Below are 23,755 nucleotides of genomic sequence, written 5' to 3'. Positions count from 1 at the left end.
CATGACGGTCGAAACAGCAAACGACACGTTCATATATCGTATTCGCATGCTACTTGTTACTTCGGTCGGAAAGCTCCTTAAAGGAAGTGTGCTGAGACCGAAGCGACGCGCTACAGGGGGAGTTCCCAACTAAGTGACAAGCGACAGCCTTGAAGCGGCACTTCAGTCAATTAGCAAGCGTTTGCTGCTAATTGTGCGAACAAGAGATCTAGGCGACACGATAACCACACGTGTCGCTTTGTCGCTTTTGTGTCGCTCAAACTAAGTCATTTCCTCAATAGCTTGCAACGTGTTGCCGTGGTTTGTTGTTCGCGCATGCGCGATGCAATAAGTGTCTTACTTTAGGGAGATTGTGCACCAAAGCGGCACGCGACACTTATCGCTTGAGGATTTCACCAACCGAATGCTGGCCTATGCTGCCCGTCATGCCTTTACAATGTGAAATGTTGCTCTTGATTGGCTCGTTTCCAAGCGACATGTGTCGCGTCTCACTTCGGTATCAAAGTTGCCTTGGACCGAAGGACCCGTGTCGCTTTGGTGTGAAATCCTCGTATCGTTTGTCGCGTGTCGATTTGCTCTAAAATCTCCTTGAGGAAACGGTGCAGTCAGAGTTTGTGTCCCTACGGTTCGAAAGGCTGCATTGATTTCAGACTGCTCGCTTTCAAGCGACACTTGTGGTTTGTCGCCTCGGTATGAAATATCTCTCAGGATACTATATATATTCTAATAACATAGATAAACTCTAATACGCAGTCCAAGACTTGACGTCCGGAATCACATTTCGATGTTTCTTCTTGTGTTACGCACGCATGCTATTTATTTATTAATTTTATTTTACTTTTCTTTCAAAATTAATGCCATTTCGTGACTGCAAATCACTCCACAAATATAACTGTTTCCATCAATTCACGTACCGCCTTTCAAGACAAACAAATATACATAATATATTCCAAAAACTAACAAAGCCGCATTACTTTCATAAGAAAATTAGCACCGACATTGATCGCACTGCCATCTATGTTCTCATCCGTCTCGGGAACCAGTTTCTTGGGTCGTTTTCCACACTACGTTATTCAAGGAGCTGTACTTTCGCTTTCACTCAAAACTACATTACACGTCCTTAATGATATGGACAGATAACACACATACACACAAGCACTCACTCGTCCTCCCACTTAATATTTTTTTTAATAATGTGCCGAATGTCGCCTGTTAACACATTTTATTTGCAAATATTACCCATCAATATTACAAAACAATTACTAACATTTTGTTGTATTTCGTTTTATTCAGATACAGAATGAGAGCGATGGAGTTATCTGTGATAATGAAGGACACTGCTGTTTCACCACTGGATACTGCAGTATACTGGATCGAGCATGTAATGAGACATGGAGGAACGCTTAATCCTACGTATTCAGACTTGCCTTGGTATAATTTATACATGATTGATATTATCCTGTTTACAGTATTAATAATTGGAATTCTGACCAGTATTACATGCTCTATTAAACGTCATGGTTTATGGATGAAGTAGCTCTATTTTAGTGTTAAAAAAAACAGTAAATAATGCGCAAATATATAAATTATTGTATATCTCTTTTGGATATTTAACGTCTCCATTCTGACATTTTTCGCAACAACAAGCACGTTGATTAGGAAAAAAAAAATTATTATGACGGAAATTCTGCATTTAGCCGTATACAGTTTACTGATTAGTAATGTTTTTCGAAGGTTAGTAATATTGTAGCTCACAACATGTCAGAGCCTCACCGATGGCATATTGGTAGCCTTGATTAAAAGAGTCCCGGATTGGATATACGATTGAGGCATATAGTGGTCCTGGTCCTACTTTAAACTGTAGGTCCAGTCCCGATTAGCCTATTAGTCCTATAAAGTGGACTTGAAACAAAAATTCAACATTCAAAACGTACTTTTGGTGGTGGTAGAATGTAGAATGTGGTCAAGTAACATGTGGTGAACATGTGACTAAAACATATGTGTTTTCGATTATATTTGTCATTCGTGATATTTTTGCGTTGGAAATATAATCAATTCAAATGTATAAGTATTCATATTGAAATCTCTGTATTTGAGGATTTATTGATTTACATATGCACTTGGTGATTTTGCTTGTTGCAAACACCACTTAGCACACTGTTTATGTGCACGTATAAATGTACTTGTAAAGGGTTACAAATAATGTTCAAAATGTTAAAATAGCATACTTAGCAACAATAATTAGACTAGTTTAATTATGAAAATTGAGCGTTGCATTAAAGGAGAAGAGAGTAGTTAGCGAGGGATTTCGACACATCTCTCATGGTGTAAGACAGTGGCGTATACTGGGTTAAGAACCTGGGCTATCGCACCATATCATAGTGTTCGAATGGACAAAAATTTGCTGGTGGGGGTGTTTCTTCTTTTAACTCATTTGGGGTGGCGGGTTGAAGTGATGTGACTCTGTGATTAAGAATATATACCTCATAAATAAAACATGGAAATGTACACTGTCAGTAAGGAAAGGATTTCAAGAATTCCATTCTTATTGGCATAAATAAGAAATCTTGTGAAATATTATGTAGGCCTATATACAAGAATAAAAATAAATTTCAACCTACTTATTTTCACGATTTTAAGTTCGGGTACTCCTTGTTGGCGCAGTGGTAACGTCGTTACCTTGAAACTAAGGGGTCCCGGGTTCGATGAATGGTGATTTACATACCACTTTAACTGTAGGTCCGATCCCCATTAGCTTATCTGTTCATAAAGTGGGCATACAAGAAACATCCACAACGATTTGGAGCTTATCGGCATTGGTAAGCCGAATAGACAGCTTGTTAATTATGTCCCTCATTTCAGTTCACTACACAACACAGCACATATCATTCACAAAAATACAATCCACTCACTCCTGTATTCACATGCTGCCTCTAAAGAATTTCCACACACCAAGACCACTCGACGCGATTTAGACTAGAACTCGTTCTTGCCATTTCGGTAATTTTTAGATGCACTCATAAACCATTCCCGCTCAGCCAACAATTTTCTACTCTTCACTGTATCTCTAGTTGTTTGAAGGCCAACGACCTCTTTTTCAACTATTCTGCAAGCGTTCAATGTTGTTCGTGTTCATGCCACATGACAAACTTTCCCCTTGCCTGCGATAATTTGGCTTCAAAATTCCCCATTCCTGGGGAAATTACATGCTGGGAAAAATTGGTTTGCAACATAAATCGGAGCCCTGTCAAGCTTGCCCTCCCTCCCCCCCCCCCGTGTAGTTGCCCGCAGGCGCTGGGCCAGCAGCCTCGCGAATTCAAAGAAAGCGGGGTATGTTTCCAACTTCTAAGAAATCAGGTTCATCTTCTTATTGAAATGATCAATTTTATGCACATTTTCTGATAGATATTTTTTTCTGTATTTTATTCACCGAGTCTGGGCTTCGCAGATAGCCTTGATAGCCTTGAATATACACCTCTGGTGTAAGGGACGACTTTCTGGTAAGCCACTCAATAGTCAACCTTACTTCCACGTATAACACTCCGGTAACTGCAATATTTCAGGCCAACGAGGCTCTGTCGTCTGGGCCAGTGGCCAGTATTATCCTCCATAGGAATCGTCTTGTGTTTGTCCTTCTGTGCGCTGAGTGCCGCTTTGCAGCCTCAGCCTTTAAGATGTAAAGGATTCAGTGGCGGCGATTTGGTTACAAAATTGGAGAGCAAGGACAGTTTACTTTCATTGGTAGATAAGGTTTAGCAAAGTGCGGAGGCAAAAGTGAAAAAAGGGGGGCAACTGCCCTCCCACGCTTCCCGTAATCGCCGCCACTGGTAAATATGAATATTTTAGTCCTTAGAGACAGTGTAGCTCGTGTTAAAGAATGATTGAATTTATTAATTTTAAAAATTGAATAATGAAGTGCTCTTAATAGAGATATATTATTTTTAAGTTAGCGGTCGGTCCTCAATTTTGTTTTAGTTAAGAGGCCTGTATTGCGTGAAGTGCCCACAATATCAAAATCAATCAATCAATTAATCAATCAATCGACATTTCTCTCCTTGCGCTCGTTGTGAGGAAGGAAAATGAAGGAATGACTACCACACATCATTTTTCCATTTTGGTTGTCACTGACATTCGACGTTATTTCTTCGAGTGACTAGTCATTCTGGAGACAATCATTTGGTGGTATATTGTGCAAAACAATTCTACTGTTATTCTAAAATTTGCAAATCTGTTGAAGCAAATGCAGCTCCTAAAGAGGGAAACGAAATGTCTACCATGCTTGTGAAAGGCAAATTCTGGATTATTTGTTATGTCGTGAATCTGCCTGAAGAGACAACAAAAGGTTAGTTATTGATATTAATTAATTGTTAATTAAGTAAAGATCAACATCGTGGAGGATTAATCTTATTGAAAATACTTTGAATGATGATATATTCCTAAATATAACAATTACTGTTATCCCAAGTTCATAAGTGAATCAATACTGTATTGCAAGAAAATTGTTGCATGCGTATCATTGTATCTATTATACAAAAGTACAACAAATAAAATAGTGTCACACAATACAAACTTCGCATGGTGAGTAACAATGGAATAAAAAAGCAAGGGTTAACACAGTAGAAAATGCAGGGGAACTCAAGCGTCGATCGGAAATAAATACTGGGATGCTATTGCAATTGCCGTGTAGATGGCGCTGTCAAATGGGCGCGACTACCTCGTTATCTTTTTTCTTTTCCTGATTTATGACTAACTCCCTGGTTGCATCCTAATTCCACCGTACTAGCTAATACAATCTGGAGTTTTGTATAAATAAATACACGAGGTTTTGTAGCTTGAAAATTACTATCAGGAATATCATATTCCTTTGGACAGAAATAAATTAATATTCCGAAATCAATTTAGAAGAAACGTAACCTTGAGTCACTCTGATGCTTATGTAATAATTAGTTGTTTCTTTTAATGTTATCGGGCGAGGAAGTTATTCAAGTTCCTTAATAAATAAATGTAATTATTTGAATGTGCGTTTTATTTCATGTTCCAATACATATTATAAATTATGCTGTGAAGTAAATTTCTTACAGTGTGTAACCATTATGAATTCACCGAAAGAGCATGCTTGATTCCTCAGTATTGACATCTCCCCTAGTCCTGTAAAGTAAAAGCCATTTTAGTTCTTAAAAAATGTAGATCGAAATGTAATTTGTAACCTAAGCGCCAAGACCTGCCCTCGGGCGTTTAATATTCACAATTTATTTGCACGTATTTAGAATTTATTTGCACGTACTTAGAACTCATTTGCATAATTTACAATAAATTTGCATATCGTTAGAATAATTTACATTTATGTATTTGCATGTTTATAACTTTTATGAATTTTTAATTATTTATTTTATGAAAAATATGAAGGTAATTAGAGGTACTAAACGCTATGCATATGGTTTTATATTCATTACTGCAAAGTATGTAATGTATAAATCGATAATATTAATGTTTATAATATTGAAAATAAGTTTTTATGGTTTATGAAACGCTATGAACGGTGTTAATGGTACGAAAGAAGATGGTCCCGGTAGTCGAACCTATGATATGTAACGGTAATAAATGGTTAGGCCTATAGTGTACAATGTAATAATCTTATTATGGTATGAAAGACGATGGTACGACACGCTAGACAGGAGACGGTGAACTCGGCGCAGGTAGACGAGAAAGGAATTTGGGGGATGTGCGATCTAGGTCAAATGACGTCAGAACGCCAGAACAAAGAAAGAAATCGATTGATCAATCAGAACCGGTTTTCCCAAGGTTAATCAGAACGCAAGAACAGGTGAAAGGTATGCAACGCCGTAGGGCATGGGAGGGATTGAACCAGACAACAAAGGATGTCAGGGACTGCGCGATCTAGGTCAAATCTCTGATGGTATGCTTCGCTTGTAGAACCGGTTTCCGCCGCCAATTAATATTCCGCTCAGGTTTGCCTCTAAGGCACAGGACGCTTTAGCGCGTGTTTTAGGGTAGAACGCTTGCATGTTAGAACAGGTTTCTGTCTAAGTAGTCCAAGGTTGCCTAGTACACAAGAAAAAAAGGATTTATGGATACCCAATTAGATTGGAGCGAGAACTTTACTTTGAACAAGGAGTACGAAGCGTAAGGGTTTTTTATCTGTACTATGAAGAAGGGAGAGCTATCAGGGACTGAGCCTACAGTTTTCACTATTTGCTTTTATCACGGGGTATCGATCCTCGGACCTATTAATTATTGATTTACTTAGTAAATGTTATGTTACTGCGTGTTTTTAAACATAATATTGAGTTTATTTTTTGCTAAATTTTGACTTTATGTCAAACATTTTCCCAGCCTATCCTTATTTTTTTCTCAAATAACACAATTTAAACGATTCTAGCAAGAGTTTTTATTATATTTTCAACACAAACTGTGTTCTTCAATATTTAATTGTTTACTTTTCAAGTTTTGGACACACAAAGTGTATTTTGTCCACTTCTAAATTATTATTTTACCAAACTAACACTATTTATACTATTCAGGAAACATTTTTTATTATATTTTAGATTTACAAACAATTTTTTCCATTTTTAATTTATTATTTTACAAGTTTATGCTTATTTTTACAAAAATAACACAATTCAATCTGTTCAGGAAAGACTTTTAGTTACATTTTCGACACACTAAGTGTGTGTTTTCAACTTCTATCTGTTTATTTCACAAGTTTAGGCTTATTACTACTCAAATAACACAATTTCATCTGTTCAGGAAAGACTTTTTATTAAATTTTGGACTCACAAAGAGATTTTTTTCATCTTTAATTTATTATTTTACAACTTTATGTTAGTCTTTTACCAAAATAACACTATTTATACTATTCAGGCAACATGTTTTATTAAATTTTGGACTCGCAAATATATTTTTACAATTTTTTAACTTATTATTTTACAATTTTATACCTATTTTTACCAAAATAACACTATTTATACTATTCAGGAAAGACTTTTAGTTATATTTTCGACACAAAAAGTGTGTGTTCTCAACTTTTACCTCTCTATTTCACAAGTTTATTCTAATATTTAGTCAAATAACACGATTTGAACGTGTTTTTATTAAATTTTGGACACACACACACACACAGAGAGAGAGAGAGAGAGAGAGAGAGAGAGAGAGAGAGAGAGAGAGAGAGAGGGGAGGGAGAGAGAGAGATTTTTCAATTTTACGTTTATTTTACCAAAGTAAGACGTTTTAGTATATTTAAGAATGAGTTTTCAATTATATTTTGGAATCAAAAGTATGTTTTGTCAAGTTCTACACTTTTATTTTTTACAAGTTTAGGCTTATTATTACTCAAATAACACAATTTCATATATTCAGGCAACATTTTTTATTATATTTTACTCACAAAGACATTTTTTTCAACTTTTAACTTATTATTACTCAAATAACACAACTTAATCCATTCAGGAAGGATCTTTATTATATTTTGGATGCACAAAGAGATGTTTTCAACTTTTTTTACTGATTTTTTTGCAGGGTTTCTATTCATTTTTATTTATTTTGTTTTGTATCCGATATTCACTAATTTTTAACTTAGAGTTTTGTATTTAATTAAATCTTTTCAAAAACACTAAAGAAAAAGTACTTTTAGCTAAAATGTAAGCCACAGAATATATTATTATTATTATTATTATTATTATTATTATTATTATTATTATTATTATTATTATTATTAGGGTTTACTGATTTCCACTATGCCATTTTTTGTTTTGTATTTCTATATTAATTTAGGGCAGGTTACGCCTGCTACGTAGGAAAGTTTGTTTATTTTAGAGTTTGCTGAGTATTTTGTTACTGTTATACTAGGTAAAGTTTTCTAAATATATCAGATTGGGCTCCATATACTTTTGTTTTTGCTATTTTGGAGATGATGCGATCATCACCACTCTCCATATGTTTTTTTATCTCATGTACCCAATATTATTTGAGACTTAGTGAATTCTAGAGCCTATTTAGGCAAGAGAAAGGGCTTGAAAATTTCGATCTCAGATAACCCACAACTATTTGTCAGAATATTTTACAGGATATTTTATACTTATTATGTGCCACTAGAATATCAAAGCTTGCATAATTTTTATGTATGTAACGCTGTTATTTTATTTCTAGCTAAGGCTTACTGGATAAAGTAAAAAAGTATATAAAGACTGAAATCCTTTTACCGATGGGTCTATAACTGGACGCTTACCAACATTGTTTTTTCTTTTTTTTTAAAATATAACCATTTATCAATATATTGACAATTCACAGGACAAGACGAAGTTACAGACGACTAACTATATGGACCATAGGTGCATTTGCTAAACTCTTTTTCTATGCTAGAAAAATAATTTACCCTTATAGCCTTTTTCAAGGGATTTTTGAAGTATTACAGGTTTTTTTGGTGCATCAACACTTGGGTTATTTCCATTTAGTTTATTATACGAGGCTACAATCACTTTTTGAACACTGAAATTCTCTGATTGAAACTAGAAGCTTAGACTGTAAATAGGGACTTAGTATGTATATCGACAATTTATAGAAGAACACGAACCTTACAAAGGATTGTAGGTGACGTAGGTCCACACGCCAGAGCTTTGCTAACCTGCAAGATGCACTTACAGCTAATATTACGAGGAAATAGGGTTGAGTTTTACTGTTTCACAAGAATGCTATCTTTTATACACCCAATATTTGCTTTTTCTAGTAACTATATGTACCAAATGCACACAGGCCTACACTAACTAGATTTTGATTTATACTATATCAGGTACTAAATGTAGCAAGAACTATGATTGTCTATATTTCTGAGATATTACGCAAAAGCAGATTTTCCTATGTAAGTATCTCAAAAGCAGATATTTCTATGTAAGTATCTCAAAAGCAGATTTTCCTATGTACGTACATTTTTTATTGATTGCTTTGTTAAACAGATCAAACAGAAAGACGGAAAAATTCACTAAATGTAGTTCTATACTATAGGTGATTGCATGAAAATAACTAGGTCAAGGGCTGATCAACAGTGAGCTGATATATATAGAGGGTCGCTCTATATTATTTTCACCTTCGCTGGATTGGCGAAGGAACGCACTTGTGGGTGGTAGAACCTGAACGGGCTCCACCAGGGCATCGGAGACTCGAAGCAGATGTCTTGGCGGATGAACCCAAGTAGGGTCATAGGCGCTAGGACCAATTTGGTCATTGCTTTTTATATGAGGAACCAATTTGGCCCACTCCCAAAATTAACCTATCTTCCTTATATCTTATGAAATTTGAAGTCTGCTCAAGATCCGATGACAAAATGTAAAAATTGCAAACGCCCAGACAGCGACTCGAACCCTGGACAGATAGGTTAAAAGCCTAACGCTATACCAACTAAGCTATCTGGGCACAAGATATTTTTTCTTGAAAAGTTAGTTATGTTAAGAAATATATTGAAACACTTGAGAACACTCTTGGTCTGGTTCGACAGAGAAGGAGACAACAATTCCAATTTTTTTACAGACTGGGTGTATTTTTGAACTATAGAGGCCTTCACTATATATAATTAGAAACGCTAAAGTTCAGCTAGCTTCCAAAATTGAGGTAAAGATTGTGTTTGGCGAGATTAACAAGTTACACTTATATCCAGTTACGGACAAATAAAGCTAAAACTCAGATTTACTGTACTAGCCAAGTTTTAGTAACATTTTCCTTCACCATAGTACAAATACCAAAGAAATAGGTATATTTTATTTATAATTTGACTAAATGTACTAGTATTTAATTCACAAAGTTAGGTAAAAACAGTATTTTTAAAAAATATTGTTACTGCCTTCAAATTTTATGTTATTTAGCCACTAACAACTGGTTTACACTGTTTGGCATCCTTTAAATAGGAAAGAAGGGATTATTTGTGTAGTAGTTTTACTACTTTATATGTATTTAAGACAACAATTCTACAGTTTAACTTAATTTTTAACAAATTGTTACTAATTTATATATCAAAGTTATGTTATTTAGAGTGTATGAAGGCGTATAAAGTTTATATTTGTATTTATCAGTGCAACTAACAATTATATTTTACACACAAAAGATAATGTTTACAGTTAAATTATTTGAATCAGAGAATAATATTTTATAGTAATAATTTTATTCAGCACTAGTCAGTACTTTTATGCATCAGAAAGTTTTCTTAATTTTCTATTACGCATGCTATTTTGGGCTATTCTTATAATGTATTTCTCAGGCAAACTGGTTTAATTTTCTGCTTATAATGCAAAGTTGACAAGGTTTTCGCACAATGTATTGTACATTTGTTATATTCACTACTTACAATCCAAATATTATGCTTATTTAATGTATAACTAACAAACTCTCTAGCCTTCTTAAACCCGAAGGTTCATGCTGCAGCAACATATGCCTTTCATCTGTCCTGTTCTGAGCAAGATCTATATACTCCTTTTCATCCCTACCAATTTCCTTTAGGTCCATCTCTACATTATCCCTCCATCTTTATTTTGGTCTTCCTATTGGTTTTTTACCATCAGGTTTCCCAACAAGAATTCTGTATACTCTTCTTTCCTCTCCCGTTTGTACCACATGATCTACACACCTATTTAAGTCTTCTTGATTTAATCATTCTAATAATATCTGGACATGAATACAAATTATATACTTCTAAATTATGTAACCTTCTCCACTCATCTGTCTCCTCATCTGTTTTAGGCCCAAATATTTTCCTAAGGATTTTATTTTCAAATACTATCAATTTATGTTCCTTTTTCAATGTAAGGTACCAAGTTTATTTACTGTATTTATCTTTTATTTTTGTAATTAACAAAAATTAAAAGCTTATACTATAGTTATTATATTTGTCTCTATCAGCTTACTTTGAAATTAATATTATTAGGTATAGTCTTTGATTTATAACTATATTACTTTGTTTATCAATTTATCTAAGAGTACACACAAACACATGTGTACACACTTTTATGTACATAGATATGCCTTTTTTCAATATTTTAGTATGAAGATTGCACTTTAGCTATTCAAGCAAGGGTAGGAAAGGTAGGATTTCTGAGAATTTGTTGCAGGATTTTGTTGTCCAAGTATAGATGAGAACTGAGCTGGGAGACTGTTTTGAACCTTTTCATGATAGTTTGCATGTGAACTGTATGCAAATTGAGCTCTATTGACTGTGCATTCTTCTAAGTTTTGCTGTTATTTTACATCAACTCTGTGAGACTGTAGACAGTTTTCCCTTTTCAAGTAGTTTCTATTGATTGTATTTGTATATGTTTTGGGGACTTAGCAGTTTTATGTTATGAGGCAGTTTGTTGTAGAATATTTTTACCTGATTGTTTTGAGATATTGAGTGTCTGCTGTTTTACTTGTAATTATTTTCCTTTATCAATAATCAATAGGTCCGAGGTTCGATACCCCGTGATAAAAGCAAATAGTCAAAACTGTAGGCCCAGTCCCTGATAGCTCTCCCTTCTTCATAGTACAGATAAAAAACCCTTACGCTTCGTACTCCTTGGTCAAAGCAAAGTTCTCGCTCCAATCTAATTGGGTATCCAAAAATCATTTTTTCTTGTGTACTAGGCAACCTTGGGCTACTTAGAAAGAAACCTGTTCTAACATGCAAGCGTTCTACCCTAAAACACGCGCTAAAGCTTCCTGTGCCTTAAAGGCAAACCTGAGCGAAATATTAATTGGCGGCGGAAACCGGTTCTACAAGCGAAGCATACCTTCAGAGATTTGACCTAGATCGCGCAGTCCCTGACATCCTTTGTTGTCTGGTTCAATCCCCCCCATGCCCTACGGCGTTGCATACCTTTCACTTGTTCTTGCGTTATGATTAACCTTGGGAAAACCGGTTCTTATTGGTCAATCGGTTTCTTTCTTTGTTCTGGCGTTCTGACGTCATTTGACCTAGATCGCACATCACCCAAATTCCTTTCTCGTCTACCTGCGCCGAGTTCACCGTCTCCTGTCTAGCGTGTCGTACCATCGTCTTTCATACCATAATAAGATTATTACATTGTACACTATAGGCCTCACCATTTATTACCGTTACATATCATAGGTTCGACTACCGGGACCATCTTCTTTCGTACCATTAACACCGTTCATAGCGTTTCATAAACCATAAAAACTTATTTTCAATATTATAAACATTAATATTATCGATTTATACATTACATATTTTGCAGTAATGAATATAAAACCTTATGCATAGCGTTTAGTACCTCTAATTACCTTCTATATACATATTTTTCATAAAATAAATAATTAAAAATTCATTAAAGTTATAAAAAGGTAAAGTGCTCCCCTGTGCTTAGCACCACGCCATGAAGGCGTATAGGGGGTGTGGGGGTAACAAACATGCAAATAGATAAATGTAAATTATTCTAACGATATGCAACTTTAATCTAAATTATGCAAATGAGTTCTAAGTACGTGCAAATAAATTCTAAATACGTGCAAATAAATTGTGAATATTAAACGCCCGAGGGCAGGCCTTGGCGCACATCAATACTACTAAGGGGCACACACAAAAACACAGATGAAAGAAAGTAATTTGGCAGTGGCATAACTAATATTGTATTTGGAAAGTGTTTTGCCAATTATACTTATTTATTCCCAAGGAAACCTGAACTTCCACTAATCACTTATTGTTGTTGTCAGTGTTTGGAAAGTAACTACAGCGCAGAAGGAATAACTTGGCAGTGACGTCATGTCCCACCTTCACACCTCCTTCCAGAAGCGAAGGCTCATTCGCTAGAGCGGACGACAAGGTGACGTGGAAATCAATCGTTATAATTCCGAGAGGGGTGATGCAGGCGTGCAAACCCCCACACTGTTACATTAGTCTAAAGCTACGAACGAGTGATTGCAGGCTATTTTCTTTCTTTGTTAGTGAGGTTTTTTTTGTTGTTGTTGTTTCTTGCTGGTTTTGTCATTGTTGCACAATGAGCAGTGGCGATGCAAGAGAAATAGTTTTCAATGTGTATAAGTACTTTGATTGCGATGAAAACAAAACCACAGCTGTTCACAGAACGTCTGTGGCGACAGGCGTCAGTATTTTGAAGGAGAAAGACGAAAGTGTTGCGAGTGCGAGCGTATTTTAGTTCATATGGAAAAAATGGTGCCTGGACCGTATTTAAATTCAACCAGGAAAAAGGTTCTTGGTCCGAATTGAAATACCTCACAGATATAAATATTTTTTCTTGCGGTACAGAACCCATTTACGCTTGCTGATTTTCTATCTTGGACCGAAATTGAATTTATTTAAAATTCCTGGACCTTTAACAACCCTGATCTAATCATCACTCATCGTCGTGATTACTCAAAAGTAGAAGAATGCGACGCTACATTACAAAAAATTCAGTATATTCTAGTAGTGGCAACGATTGGGAGAGACGCGGGAGGCATTTGCTCTCTCACCATTTCCAACATTTGCCCCTGCGATATTGTCCACCAATCCTCCCCCCTCCTCCCCCACTGCATTCTAGTTATTATTAAGTGTAATATCAATATTGTCCTATGAAAAATTAAATGAATACGTGTAAATAATAACAATAATTTGAATCATATTTGGTCAAAAAACACTACCCCAAACTTCGATCACCAATTCTATAATATTTCGTTCGCGATTAGCCAAAAGTGAAAAGAAAAACGCAAAATAACATACAAATAACCCACAGCACTTCGCTCTAACGTTGTAGCTAAAATAAAAACGAGATACCCTTCTTTTCGAGGGGTGAAACCAGACATTCCCTGCCCATTTCGCAGGCAGGTGCCCGGGGGAATCGTTATTCCAAATTAAATGAAAGTTTCCGAGTACGTGTTTTTCCATTATCAACACCTGGCCGAGAATTATGCAGCGGAGGGGGTTTTCCCCGCTGCTTCCTTCCCTGTGCCTTTGGTCGATACTCGCTGCAGGGAAATTGCGAAATGACGAATTGATTGTTCTTCCGCGCAAAAAAAAAAAAAAAATAAAAAAAAATGCCACGTCTGGGTTTGAAATGCATTGTGTTCAGATTTCTTTTTGGGTTCTACGAAGTATTTTGCGTGTGTTGGTTACTTTCCACCGCGATTTCCGTCTCTGGGTGAGAATAAAATGAGCTCACTCCTGTGACGGAGTGGTTATCACAGCACGCTGCGACGCCAGGGGTCCCGTGTTCGAATCCTGGCCTGACCATGGCTGATCCTTGCGAATGTCCCTTCATCATCACTCACTCTCATCGTCACGATTAGCCACAAGTGGCAGATAAACGACGCAAATCAAATGATATATGATATCGGCGTCAAGGGTTTTCGTAACGGAAGGGCTATGACTGAAAAGGGGTGGGTTTATGTCTTGTGTTTCTAATAGTCGGTCCTATATTTTGTCACATTGTTCTCGATTTGACGATCTTATTTTATGAATTCAGGGACAAAAATACGCAGTTATGAACATCACAAACCCCTTTTGGAATGTCCTGAAAACACGGGATATGTGACACTTTGAATTAGATGATGCTAATCATATTAGGCGTCGTCATATGATGAGCGAAGGTGCACTCTAGCCCAGCGCATAATAATATTAATACTAACCCAAATATCCAACATAACAATTCTAAAGATTAAAATATATTTGATAATGAATCACACAAATATACTCTTACATTCTCAGGGATAAAGAGGTTGAATGAATTAACAATAATAGAGAGATAGTGAAACAGAAGGAAACGAGAAATGAAAGATAGATAGAAAGAATGAAGTGAGAATGAAAGATAGAGAGAGAGGGAGAGAGATTGCAGAAATATGGAGAGAGAAAGAGAAAGTAAAACAGCGAAGGATATGAAAAAGATAAAAAGAAAGATTATATCGAAAGTAGGAAAGAGTGAGATATAGACACAGGCAAAAAAATAGACGCAAACAAGAAGAGAAACAAAGAGAGAGAGAGAGAAAGACTAAAATGCAAAGGGAGAAAGAGAGATAGAAGAAAAAGAAACAAACACACGAACGGGAGGGGGAGAAAAATAAACAATCTTAGCAGACAGGACCAGCACATTGAATCAACATTATCAGCCGATATCTCCGTTAACCAGTGATAATACAGAGTGTTCTGCTTAGAGGAATCGAGAAGTAAATATCACCGTTAAAAAACAGAGGAATACAGTATGTTGTTATGATTTTCAATCTACAAGATACAGAAACTCTCAGAGTTTATACGCCAATAGTGAATACATGTGCTTGCGCATGCGCGCCAATGTGTAATGCGGGAACAAGCCTGGCACTATTCAGTAGAGCAACAGACACGCGACGCGACAATAAGAATGTGGACCATTTAGATGTCTGCATTGCAACTCAAGACATCTAGTTGCATTGGCTATTTTCATAAACGCGGAGAGTTTCTACATCAAGGTATATAAAAAGGTATGTTAATAAACCATTATTATTTACACTTCAAATTTTTAAATTATTTCTCGATCCCTCTAATCGGAAGACGCTGTATTTTGTTGACTGATTCATTGAATTAACATCACACTACATTTAAACATCATTTAGATTAACCGCGACGAGGTGGCGAAAGAGAGTTGTGAGGAAAGAGTCGAGAAATCAGGAGAAAGCATTCGTGACCTTTGTTAAAGGTATATCTCAGCATTCATGAACGCCTGCAGGATTTTTTCCAGGGATGGGCAAGGGAGGTTTTTTTCCAGGGGGGGGAACAAGGCACATTCTCCCCAATAATAGTGTTGTTCCCTCAAAAAACATTGCTTACATTTGAATTTATCATATTCATGCAATATAATTAGCACATATTATTGTGGCTGAAATGAAATTATATGTGTAAAATATATACTTTTTGGTTGACTTCCATTTTCCAGGGGGTCAGGACCTCTTGCCGCCCCCTTCCGGACGACCATGTCAGCATTTATACTGGATGACTAGTTAAAACCAGGATAAACTCCGTCACGCTGTCTGGTCGCGAGATTTGAATCTGGGACATCCTGAATACGAACCCATCACCTTAAAAACTCATCTAAAGGGTTTGATCGCAGCAACAACTGACAAATGAACGTACAGTAAATGTTAAGAAATATCCACACCGGTCCTCTTAATTACCAACTTTAAATATATATCTTGTGTGCGTGTGTGTACGTACGTATGTGCAACATGCCGTGAACGCATGTGGAGGTAGAACCACACACTTTGACAATCTTGACCATTTCTGTTAGTGATGTGGTCACCACCACTCCCCGGTCACCTTTACCACACAGGGACACTGCTGAAGAAATGCATACCTTAATTCACCCACTCAAGTAATCAAAACCGGATCTCACGTGTGGCAGTCCTACACCCTACTCATTGGACCACCGCGGCTCGTAATATATATATGTGTGTGTGTGTACGTACATGATACGATTTTTTTTAAATGCCACTTTCCCGTTCAAGAACATATGGCTTTTGAAATTCTTAACTCTGCATTTGAGTGAAGGAGTTTGTTGAAGAGTGTCACTGAGTGATGAAGAAGACGGAACAGTCCCACAAACTTGCCACTTGCAGAATCCCTCAAAAAATTCACTTTGCTCCCGAATGGTATGTGCACTCAATGTTTACAACAATTCGAAGAAGCGCCGTGAAGAGGATTAGATGACTTAACATCAGAGCATCTTGCCGGATTGTAAAAGCTGCCATAGTTCCTCAGATGTTAGTTTCGAACTTTGCTCATTTCCTCAAATGCCTCGAGGCGCCTCGTCTTTAATCTGAGATGAAGCGTCAGAGCTCTTTCGGGAAGAGTATGAGCCCGAATGATATTGCGAAGGAGAGGGACTTCATTCAACGGGCCGTTGTTCCTCTCAGCGTCAATAAAACCACTCCCTGACGAAACTTTTGCTGCATTTCGACGAAACTCAACAGTGTGACTTGGTTGGAAGTTACTCGTGACGCAGTCAATCTAAACTTCGTGTTGCAACAGCCCTTTGATGACCTGGACTTGCCAGCTAGAGTTACTTTCTCCCCAGTAACGGTAACTGCAAGTATACGACTTGTCGCATATGATGGCCGATGGTCGCGCAGACGCGAAGTACAGCACCGCGGGAGGCAGACCAGAATTTCTGTTGACTAGGGCTTCGCTAGAAGCACCTTCAATGCAAGGAACGCGGATTGGCTGCTGAAGTAACGTGACTCTCCACCGTGTGAGGCGAATACGAGATCATCGGCCGTCACATATGGCAATCTGTATAGGGTAAAGGGGGGAGGGGCAGATGGCGCAGGGGGGCAGATGGCGCATCGCGCGACTAGCAAAGAAGGAACAGACCTTTGGCGCCACTTTTCCACAGTTTTGAAGAAGAGACAACAGGGCGAAAGAGTGAGCATTGTGTTCCCGATAAATCAGATAGCAGAGATATTACAAGGCTTTTATGTCGTCAGGACATAGCTGGTAAGTAAAATACATTTATTGCTATTATTTTGTAAGCATCATAAATCTCACATAGGAAGCAATTTAGAAATTTTCAAACGCATTTTCGGAAGCATGCCTGTTGCACTTTCATTGTTGTTTTGTATATTCATGTTAGTGTTGCCATCTGGTGAGGTTTTGTAAAAACAGTCATCTCGACGATGTGGGGTAAGATGGCGCAGTGTTGAGTAGGACACATGGCGGCCCTTTTTTAATTACAAATAAAATACAAGATCAGTAATCTGCTACGGAGTCTGATACTATCGTTTTATCACTCATTTACCAAATGTTCTACTAGTTTTATTACCTCAGCCTTTACTCTTTCTACTTTTTTACAGAAATATGCCGAGAACTCGCCAGAGAACAACTGAAAGAGCATCTTGGAAGACATCAGAAAGCTGCACAGCGTATGATTAATGAGAAAATGAAAGTGCGGGAAGCGAGTCGACAATTCCGCATAGCAGAGTCTACCTGTGAAGGCGACTTCTTTCCAAGAACTTGTGGAATTGCCGGATCTAAGGCTACCGGCTCATGTTCACCTTCGCTTACTGAGTTTGAGTTTTGTTTTTAGGTCCAAGTTATGCACAGGAAGGCTAATCGGGACTGGACCTACAGTTTAAAAGTGGGATCCGAACCACTAGTACCTCCACCCGGTAACGAACTCATCATCGCTTATGTCTCTGTGAACGCAACGAATCTATTACCAACAATGAAAATAAAAGAGTGCCTACAACTGTACCAAGAATTAACATCCACAGCAAACAGGATATAATGCATTAAATACGTAAACTGGTTCCATGAAACTCGTTCAGTTTATCCTGATAAGTGCTTTGCGTGTGTAAGAGTGGGAAAATGGAACTACGGGCTGCCAAGAAGAAATGGCGAGGCGCTAAACTGTTCTATTCAGATCGCATTTCCACTGCGCCATCTGTCCCCCCCCCCCCCCCAGGTGGGACAGATGGCTAAAAGCTATTATTTTTTTGAATGCATATTGTCACTACGTGGTGATACAGAACTTAGCCATCGCACATTTTTATTGTTCCTCAAGAACTGATGTAAAGTACATTGAAAATAAATAAAAAGATAAATAAACAGCTTTTTTGAGTTGACTGAAAATGTGCGCTATCTGTCGCCCCCCTTTAACCTAGTTACTTTCTGGAATGGGTAACTGTAACTCAGTAACTTTTTAAGGTAATAAGCACCGTGATTAACAGTTGCAGGTGAACGAATTTAGGCCGACCTACGTGGCGGACTAGTGAACACAGCAAGCTACGACGCTAGGGGTGCCGAGTTCGAATCCCACTTCGGCATAGTGTTCTTTGTGAGTGCCCCTTTATCAATTTCATCATATCATCACTCTTCGTCATCTGCTAGATTAGCGGCAGAAAAGCGAAGTAAAACAAAACAAATCAACCAATCAACAAATGTATGATTTGCTAGAAAAATGTAAAGGATATGTTAATTTTCTTGCAAATACTTTTTACGTGCAAATGTTTTGCATAACGAAATTCTTTCGAGTGTAATAATTTACTCTGAAATTGATTAACTCTTTATTTTCATATTTAAACATATTAGGTTTTTATAAATTAATGAATTTAATTTTAGTCTTAGATAAACATTAGTGAGAAAGGGCATGAGCTTTGAAACAAGCTGTATAGCTTATCCAGAATGAATTAATATTAAATTAACTGTAATTGGGTTGTTTTTCAGCAAGGTAACTTCAGTTCGAAGTAAGTTCGCGCAGACTGATGTTGGTGAATATGTTATGAAACATACACGTAATTTCAATTCCAACGAGAAACATAGGTGGCACCTCTGATAATGTGTTTTAATTTTAGTAATACTTATTTTGTGATACGTTACAATTACATATACATTTAACTACAAAATTTAGCACATTTTAATGAAAAATACAGTAATTTAATACTTTATATTTCCCTTATAAATATTTGGATTTTTATTTTGTTTTCAGTAACTTGTACTGAGTTATGTATATATTTTTCGGTATTCATACAACTATTCAAGTAAAGTTTACAGCAATTATATTTTCATTTGTTGGTAGGGTCCTTTATTGTTTAAACGTGACTGTGTCAGTTTCGTAATATGCTAGTTTTATCTCAAACCAAAAAATTGCCATAATTTGAACGTCGCTGTTCTAAAGTGTCCGAGTCACGTTTTGAACTTCGCAAGTTCCCGCCTTAGTGAGAACTTAGGATGGAAACGTGGGGAGCGGGGGGGGGGGGGCTACTTGTAAATGTTGAAATTCAAAAGTAGAGGTCCAACGGTATTTTCTTAGTTACTTTGCTTAACTTCAAACAACATTTGTATCCATCATTCCTTACACAAAGTTCCACAAACGAAGTTCTCAGGTTCGGGACCCTTCATCAGTGTTGTTTGCACATGTTTATACTTTTATTATTAAGGTCACTTTTCTGCCGCTTTTGGCTAATCGCTACGACGAATGATGATTAGATGAAATTTATGAAGGGAAACTCACAAGGGACATTTATGCCCACGCCGGGACTTGAACTCGAGAACTTCTGTGGCGCGATCGAAATCAGAACAGTTAACGCGCTCGGTCGCCAAGCTGACTAGGACCTACAACTCAACAAATATAAGAAAATCCCCTCGGCAAACTTGCGAACTAAAGTGAACAGTCACTTGTTTTCTCGTTTTTCTCTTAGCTTGTGCCAAAGTGCCATTGTGTTGCCATATGTATAGGGTTGCTATATTTCATAGGTAAAAATCCGGGACGCCGCTGAGCGGAAGCCTGTTGGGAAGGGGGAGGGGGCTCCTAAACACCGAATTTGCCGTAGGGTTCCAAGGATAGCAAGGTATTTTAGAAAAGATTTTCAGCATAATTTTAGAATACACGTTGCAACGAAAGACAGGAATTAAAAATAATTTTCTAGGGGCTAGATCTGACATAAGTTTTGGTTTTCAAGTGTGCAGAAAATGCCCCAATATTCGATATCCCCACGCTAGTAATCGGCACCCTTTCTACTTTCTTGAAAAAATAATACAAGCCTTTTAAAAAGTGAAGTAAAGCGTTGCTACATGCATCAGGATATAAAATATTGCTTCATAACAGAAAAACATGTATATTTTATGAGCTTTCGAGGTTCTTATATGAAAGAAACAACATTTTCTAAGACGAAACTCATACATTTACAAAAAAAGTTTAAAATGTGCATAAAATTCAAAATAAAATTAAAACACTATCCTTGACTGGGATAGTGTTTTAAAAGTTATACTAAATTTTCTTCCCTTGTATCACAATATCTTGAACTTCCACAATACACTCGATCTCCTTAAACGTTTTTCATTTTCTGTCAACTCAGTTTTTGACGTGTAGTTACTTTTCAGACTTAACTATAATCCCGCTATCCATCACTTCCTGTACAACACACCAAAGCTTGAAAACAGTGGTCGACCTCTTTTCGTTGTAAATATGATATGGTCCATATTTTTGTGACGTCACCACTTGAAAATATGTCACTGATATATTCTTTTTTGGAAGAAAGCGTAAATTTTGTTTTCTTTTACATGTAAATTGCACCTTGTTTGTAATGTATATCTCTTGTTTAATATTTATTGTATTTTATGTTCTATTTTGAGTGATTTCAATGTATCTTTATATTTAGGAAAATGCATTGTGTGAATTTGGAATCTAAATTGTGTAGATGTCAGTTTTGTTTCTAGCATCTTTTTGTAATTAGCAAGTGATTCATCTGTATTTGATCTGTGATCTTGAAATAGTATAAAAGCGAGGATTTCGCATAAGAAATTAACACATTCGCCGCAGATCGTCGACAGAATTTAAACTCAAAAGAACAGCTCAGTGTTGTGCATACCTCTTGGTGTGGTAGTTCGGGGCGCAAGCTAGGCCTATGCGACCATAGGTACGCCGATAGCCAAGCATTGAGGTTATGTGTTATAGTTGAGCCAAGACACCCATAAGGCGAAATCCTCACATTCGTTCCAAATATATTTGCATTATAATTGTAATAAATAAATAGGATAATAAAATCTTTCATTTTATCTACGGCAGTAATGTCGTTTTATTCCTCTGTGCTGTGAGATTGTTACCTAACACCACCCCTGTATCTGAGAGGAGTCTGTGTACTTCAGCGAGTCTCATCGTTCACCTTTGAGCATTATTCAGTTATTATTATTGAATAAAATACAACCCCTGAATACCCGAATACCAAATATAATAATACTACTAAAACGTATCAAATGTTACCCGTCAACAAGAACATCTAAACGCGTTCACCAATCTTCGACAGTTAATGCATTAGTAATCGACAGGGGTGGTCGAACACTGGATCCGAATGTCATAGGAAGCTGAATTTTAGAACAGACTCATTGTCACTCCCATCATTGGTAATGTGAACTAATTTTATTTAGCGTGTCCAGTGTTTGACAAGGGTGTCGAACTTTGGAGCACTCACCGTGTGTCCCAATGTTCGACATAGGGTTAATAAATTCGTTAGTCACTGTGTTCTGTTTAAAACTCTCAAAAATATTAACGCACATACAAGCATATTATATTGAAGTAATGGTGAAAAAGAAAACAGAACGAAAAATAATTAACAGCCAAATAAGTTGCACTTGCCTCTTATAAAATTCACAAGGAAAAAAAAAAGTCAACATTTGAGCTAACAACAATGTTATCTAGATAACAGACGACACTGCTTGTTGAACTAGATATTGTCGGGAGTTGTACAGTGTTGCCAAAAATTTTCTCCTATCGCTAGGCAAATTGCCTTGTTTCTTGACTTTTAAGAATGACGTGTCGATTTCTGGTACAGTCACGGACACTTCTGGGTTGTAATGGCCTAATTTACTTTCAATGGAATCGCTACAACGCAGAAGTGTCCGAGACTGTACATGGTCGAGCACTGGGGCATTTACCTTACGTCCCATTAGAATGATACCGTTCCGGGACTGTCCTGGAAAATCCGGGACGTATAGGGGCTATTCACCGGATGTTTACATTTTCGTCTCTTTTCGGCACAGGCGGGGACGCTGCTTCCGGTTTTGAAATAATAACATAGATTTCAGAGGTGTAAGGGTAAGGTATTACAAAAAGGACGACAATCATTGCGTGGCTGTTGCTTGCAACATGAGGTCGGGAACTAATATTTCTTCTCCAGTATCTATACATCGTTTTCCGACAGACACAATACGGAAAAATCAGTGGATTCAGGCAGTAAAGAGAAGAAAAAACTGGGAACCAACACGAGGAAGTCGTAACTTCATCGCCGGTAAATAAACCCAATGAAATATTTTACGTGTTTTAAAATTAAACGAGAATATGTTGATGTAACAAATTTAAAAGATGTAATTGTTATTATCTCAGGCAAGTTATTAGCCGTGGTAGAACCACAATACTCTGACTGGTAGAACCAGTGGTGGGGCTAAGCCCTCTCCAAGACATAAAATTATGGGGGCTGTGTATGAATACACAATTTCGAAAATTATTCATTTTACATGCAATCCAAGTATTTCAATGTTATCAATTAAACACACACACACAGAGACGCAAACGCAAATTTTTGTCTTCGGGGCAAGTACCAGGATAAACGTACCAACCACAACAACAATAATAATAACAATAATAATGGCATTATTACTACTACTACTACTACTACTACTACTACTACTACTACTACTACTACTACTACAGATCATTCCCTGACATTCGCTACGAGACTCGGCGGCAATTGGCCCGGCAGCAGCGCTTGTCTTTCCCGGTGAACGGGGTCCGCGACAGTCGGTAGAGTCGGCTATTTAAATTACAGTTTTCATATTGTGTACTAACCTTGACTACAGAAGGTGTTGAAAATGATGTCTCTCTGCTGCAACACATTCCTGGCATCTCCGAAGGAAATTGGCATTTACACGTGCAAGTTCGTCTACTGTAATTCTCCCGATTTCTCGCACAATACTCTCTTTTAACTCACGGATGGTGTGCGGATTGTCTTTGTATACTTTATTTTTTTAAATTTCCCCATTTCTCTTTCAACTTTTATTCAGAACTGACCCTGTTACTCTATTATTTTTTACGAGGTTTAATGTAATGGTCCTATGTGGAACGGGAACACCAGGAAATTTCGTTGCAAAACGTCGTCGCACTTCTCCACAATTCCTTTTTCCGAAGAAACACTCGACAAGATAAATCCTTTGTTGTAACGTAAACTTTTGTGTTGCCATATTAAGCCACAATCTTCAACACACGGACACGACACAATACAACTTCCGAGGGAGGATTATACTGGC

General features: G+C 37.0%; 1 protein-coding gene across 2 annotated transcripts in view; it reads left to right on the top strand.

Annotated features, from left to right (window-relative positions):
- The window catches only part of LOC145987091 (UDP-glucosyltransferase 2-like), a 154,428-nt gene extending 151,836 nt beyond the window's left edge, over positions 1-2,592 (top strand). For both annotated transcript variants that reach the window (XM_083121563.1, XM_083121562.1), the window contains exon 5: positions 1,294-2,592. In XM_083121563.1, coding sequence (XP_082977689.1) covers positions 1,294-1,537 — 244 coding nt within the window. In that variant the 3' untranslated portion in view covers positions 1,538-2,592. The remainder of the gene's footprint in view (positions 1-1,293) is intronic.
- The last annotated feature ends 21,163 nt before the right edge of the window (positions 2,593-23,755 follow it).

Source organism: Lepisma saccharinum, chromosome 4 (genome assembly GCF_977018435.1).
Source record: "Lepisma saccharinum chromosome 4, izLepSacc3.1, whole genome shotgun sequence".
Taxonomy (NCBI): Eukaryota; Metazoa; Arthropoda; class Insecta; order Zygentoma; family Lepismatidae; genus Lepisma; species Lepisma saccharinum.
This window is presented reverse-complemented; position numbering and strand designations above follow the sequence as displayed.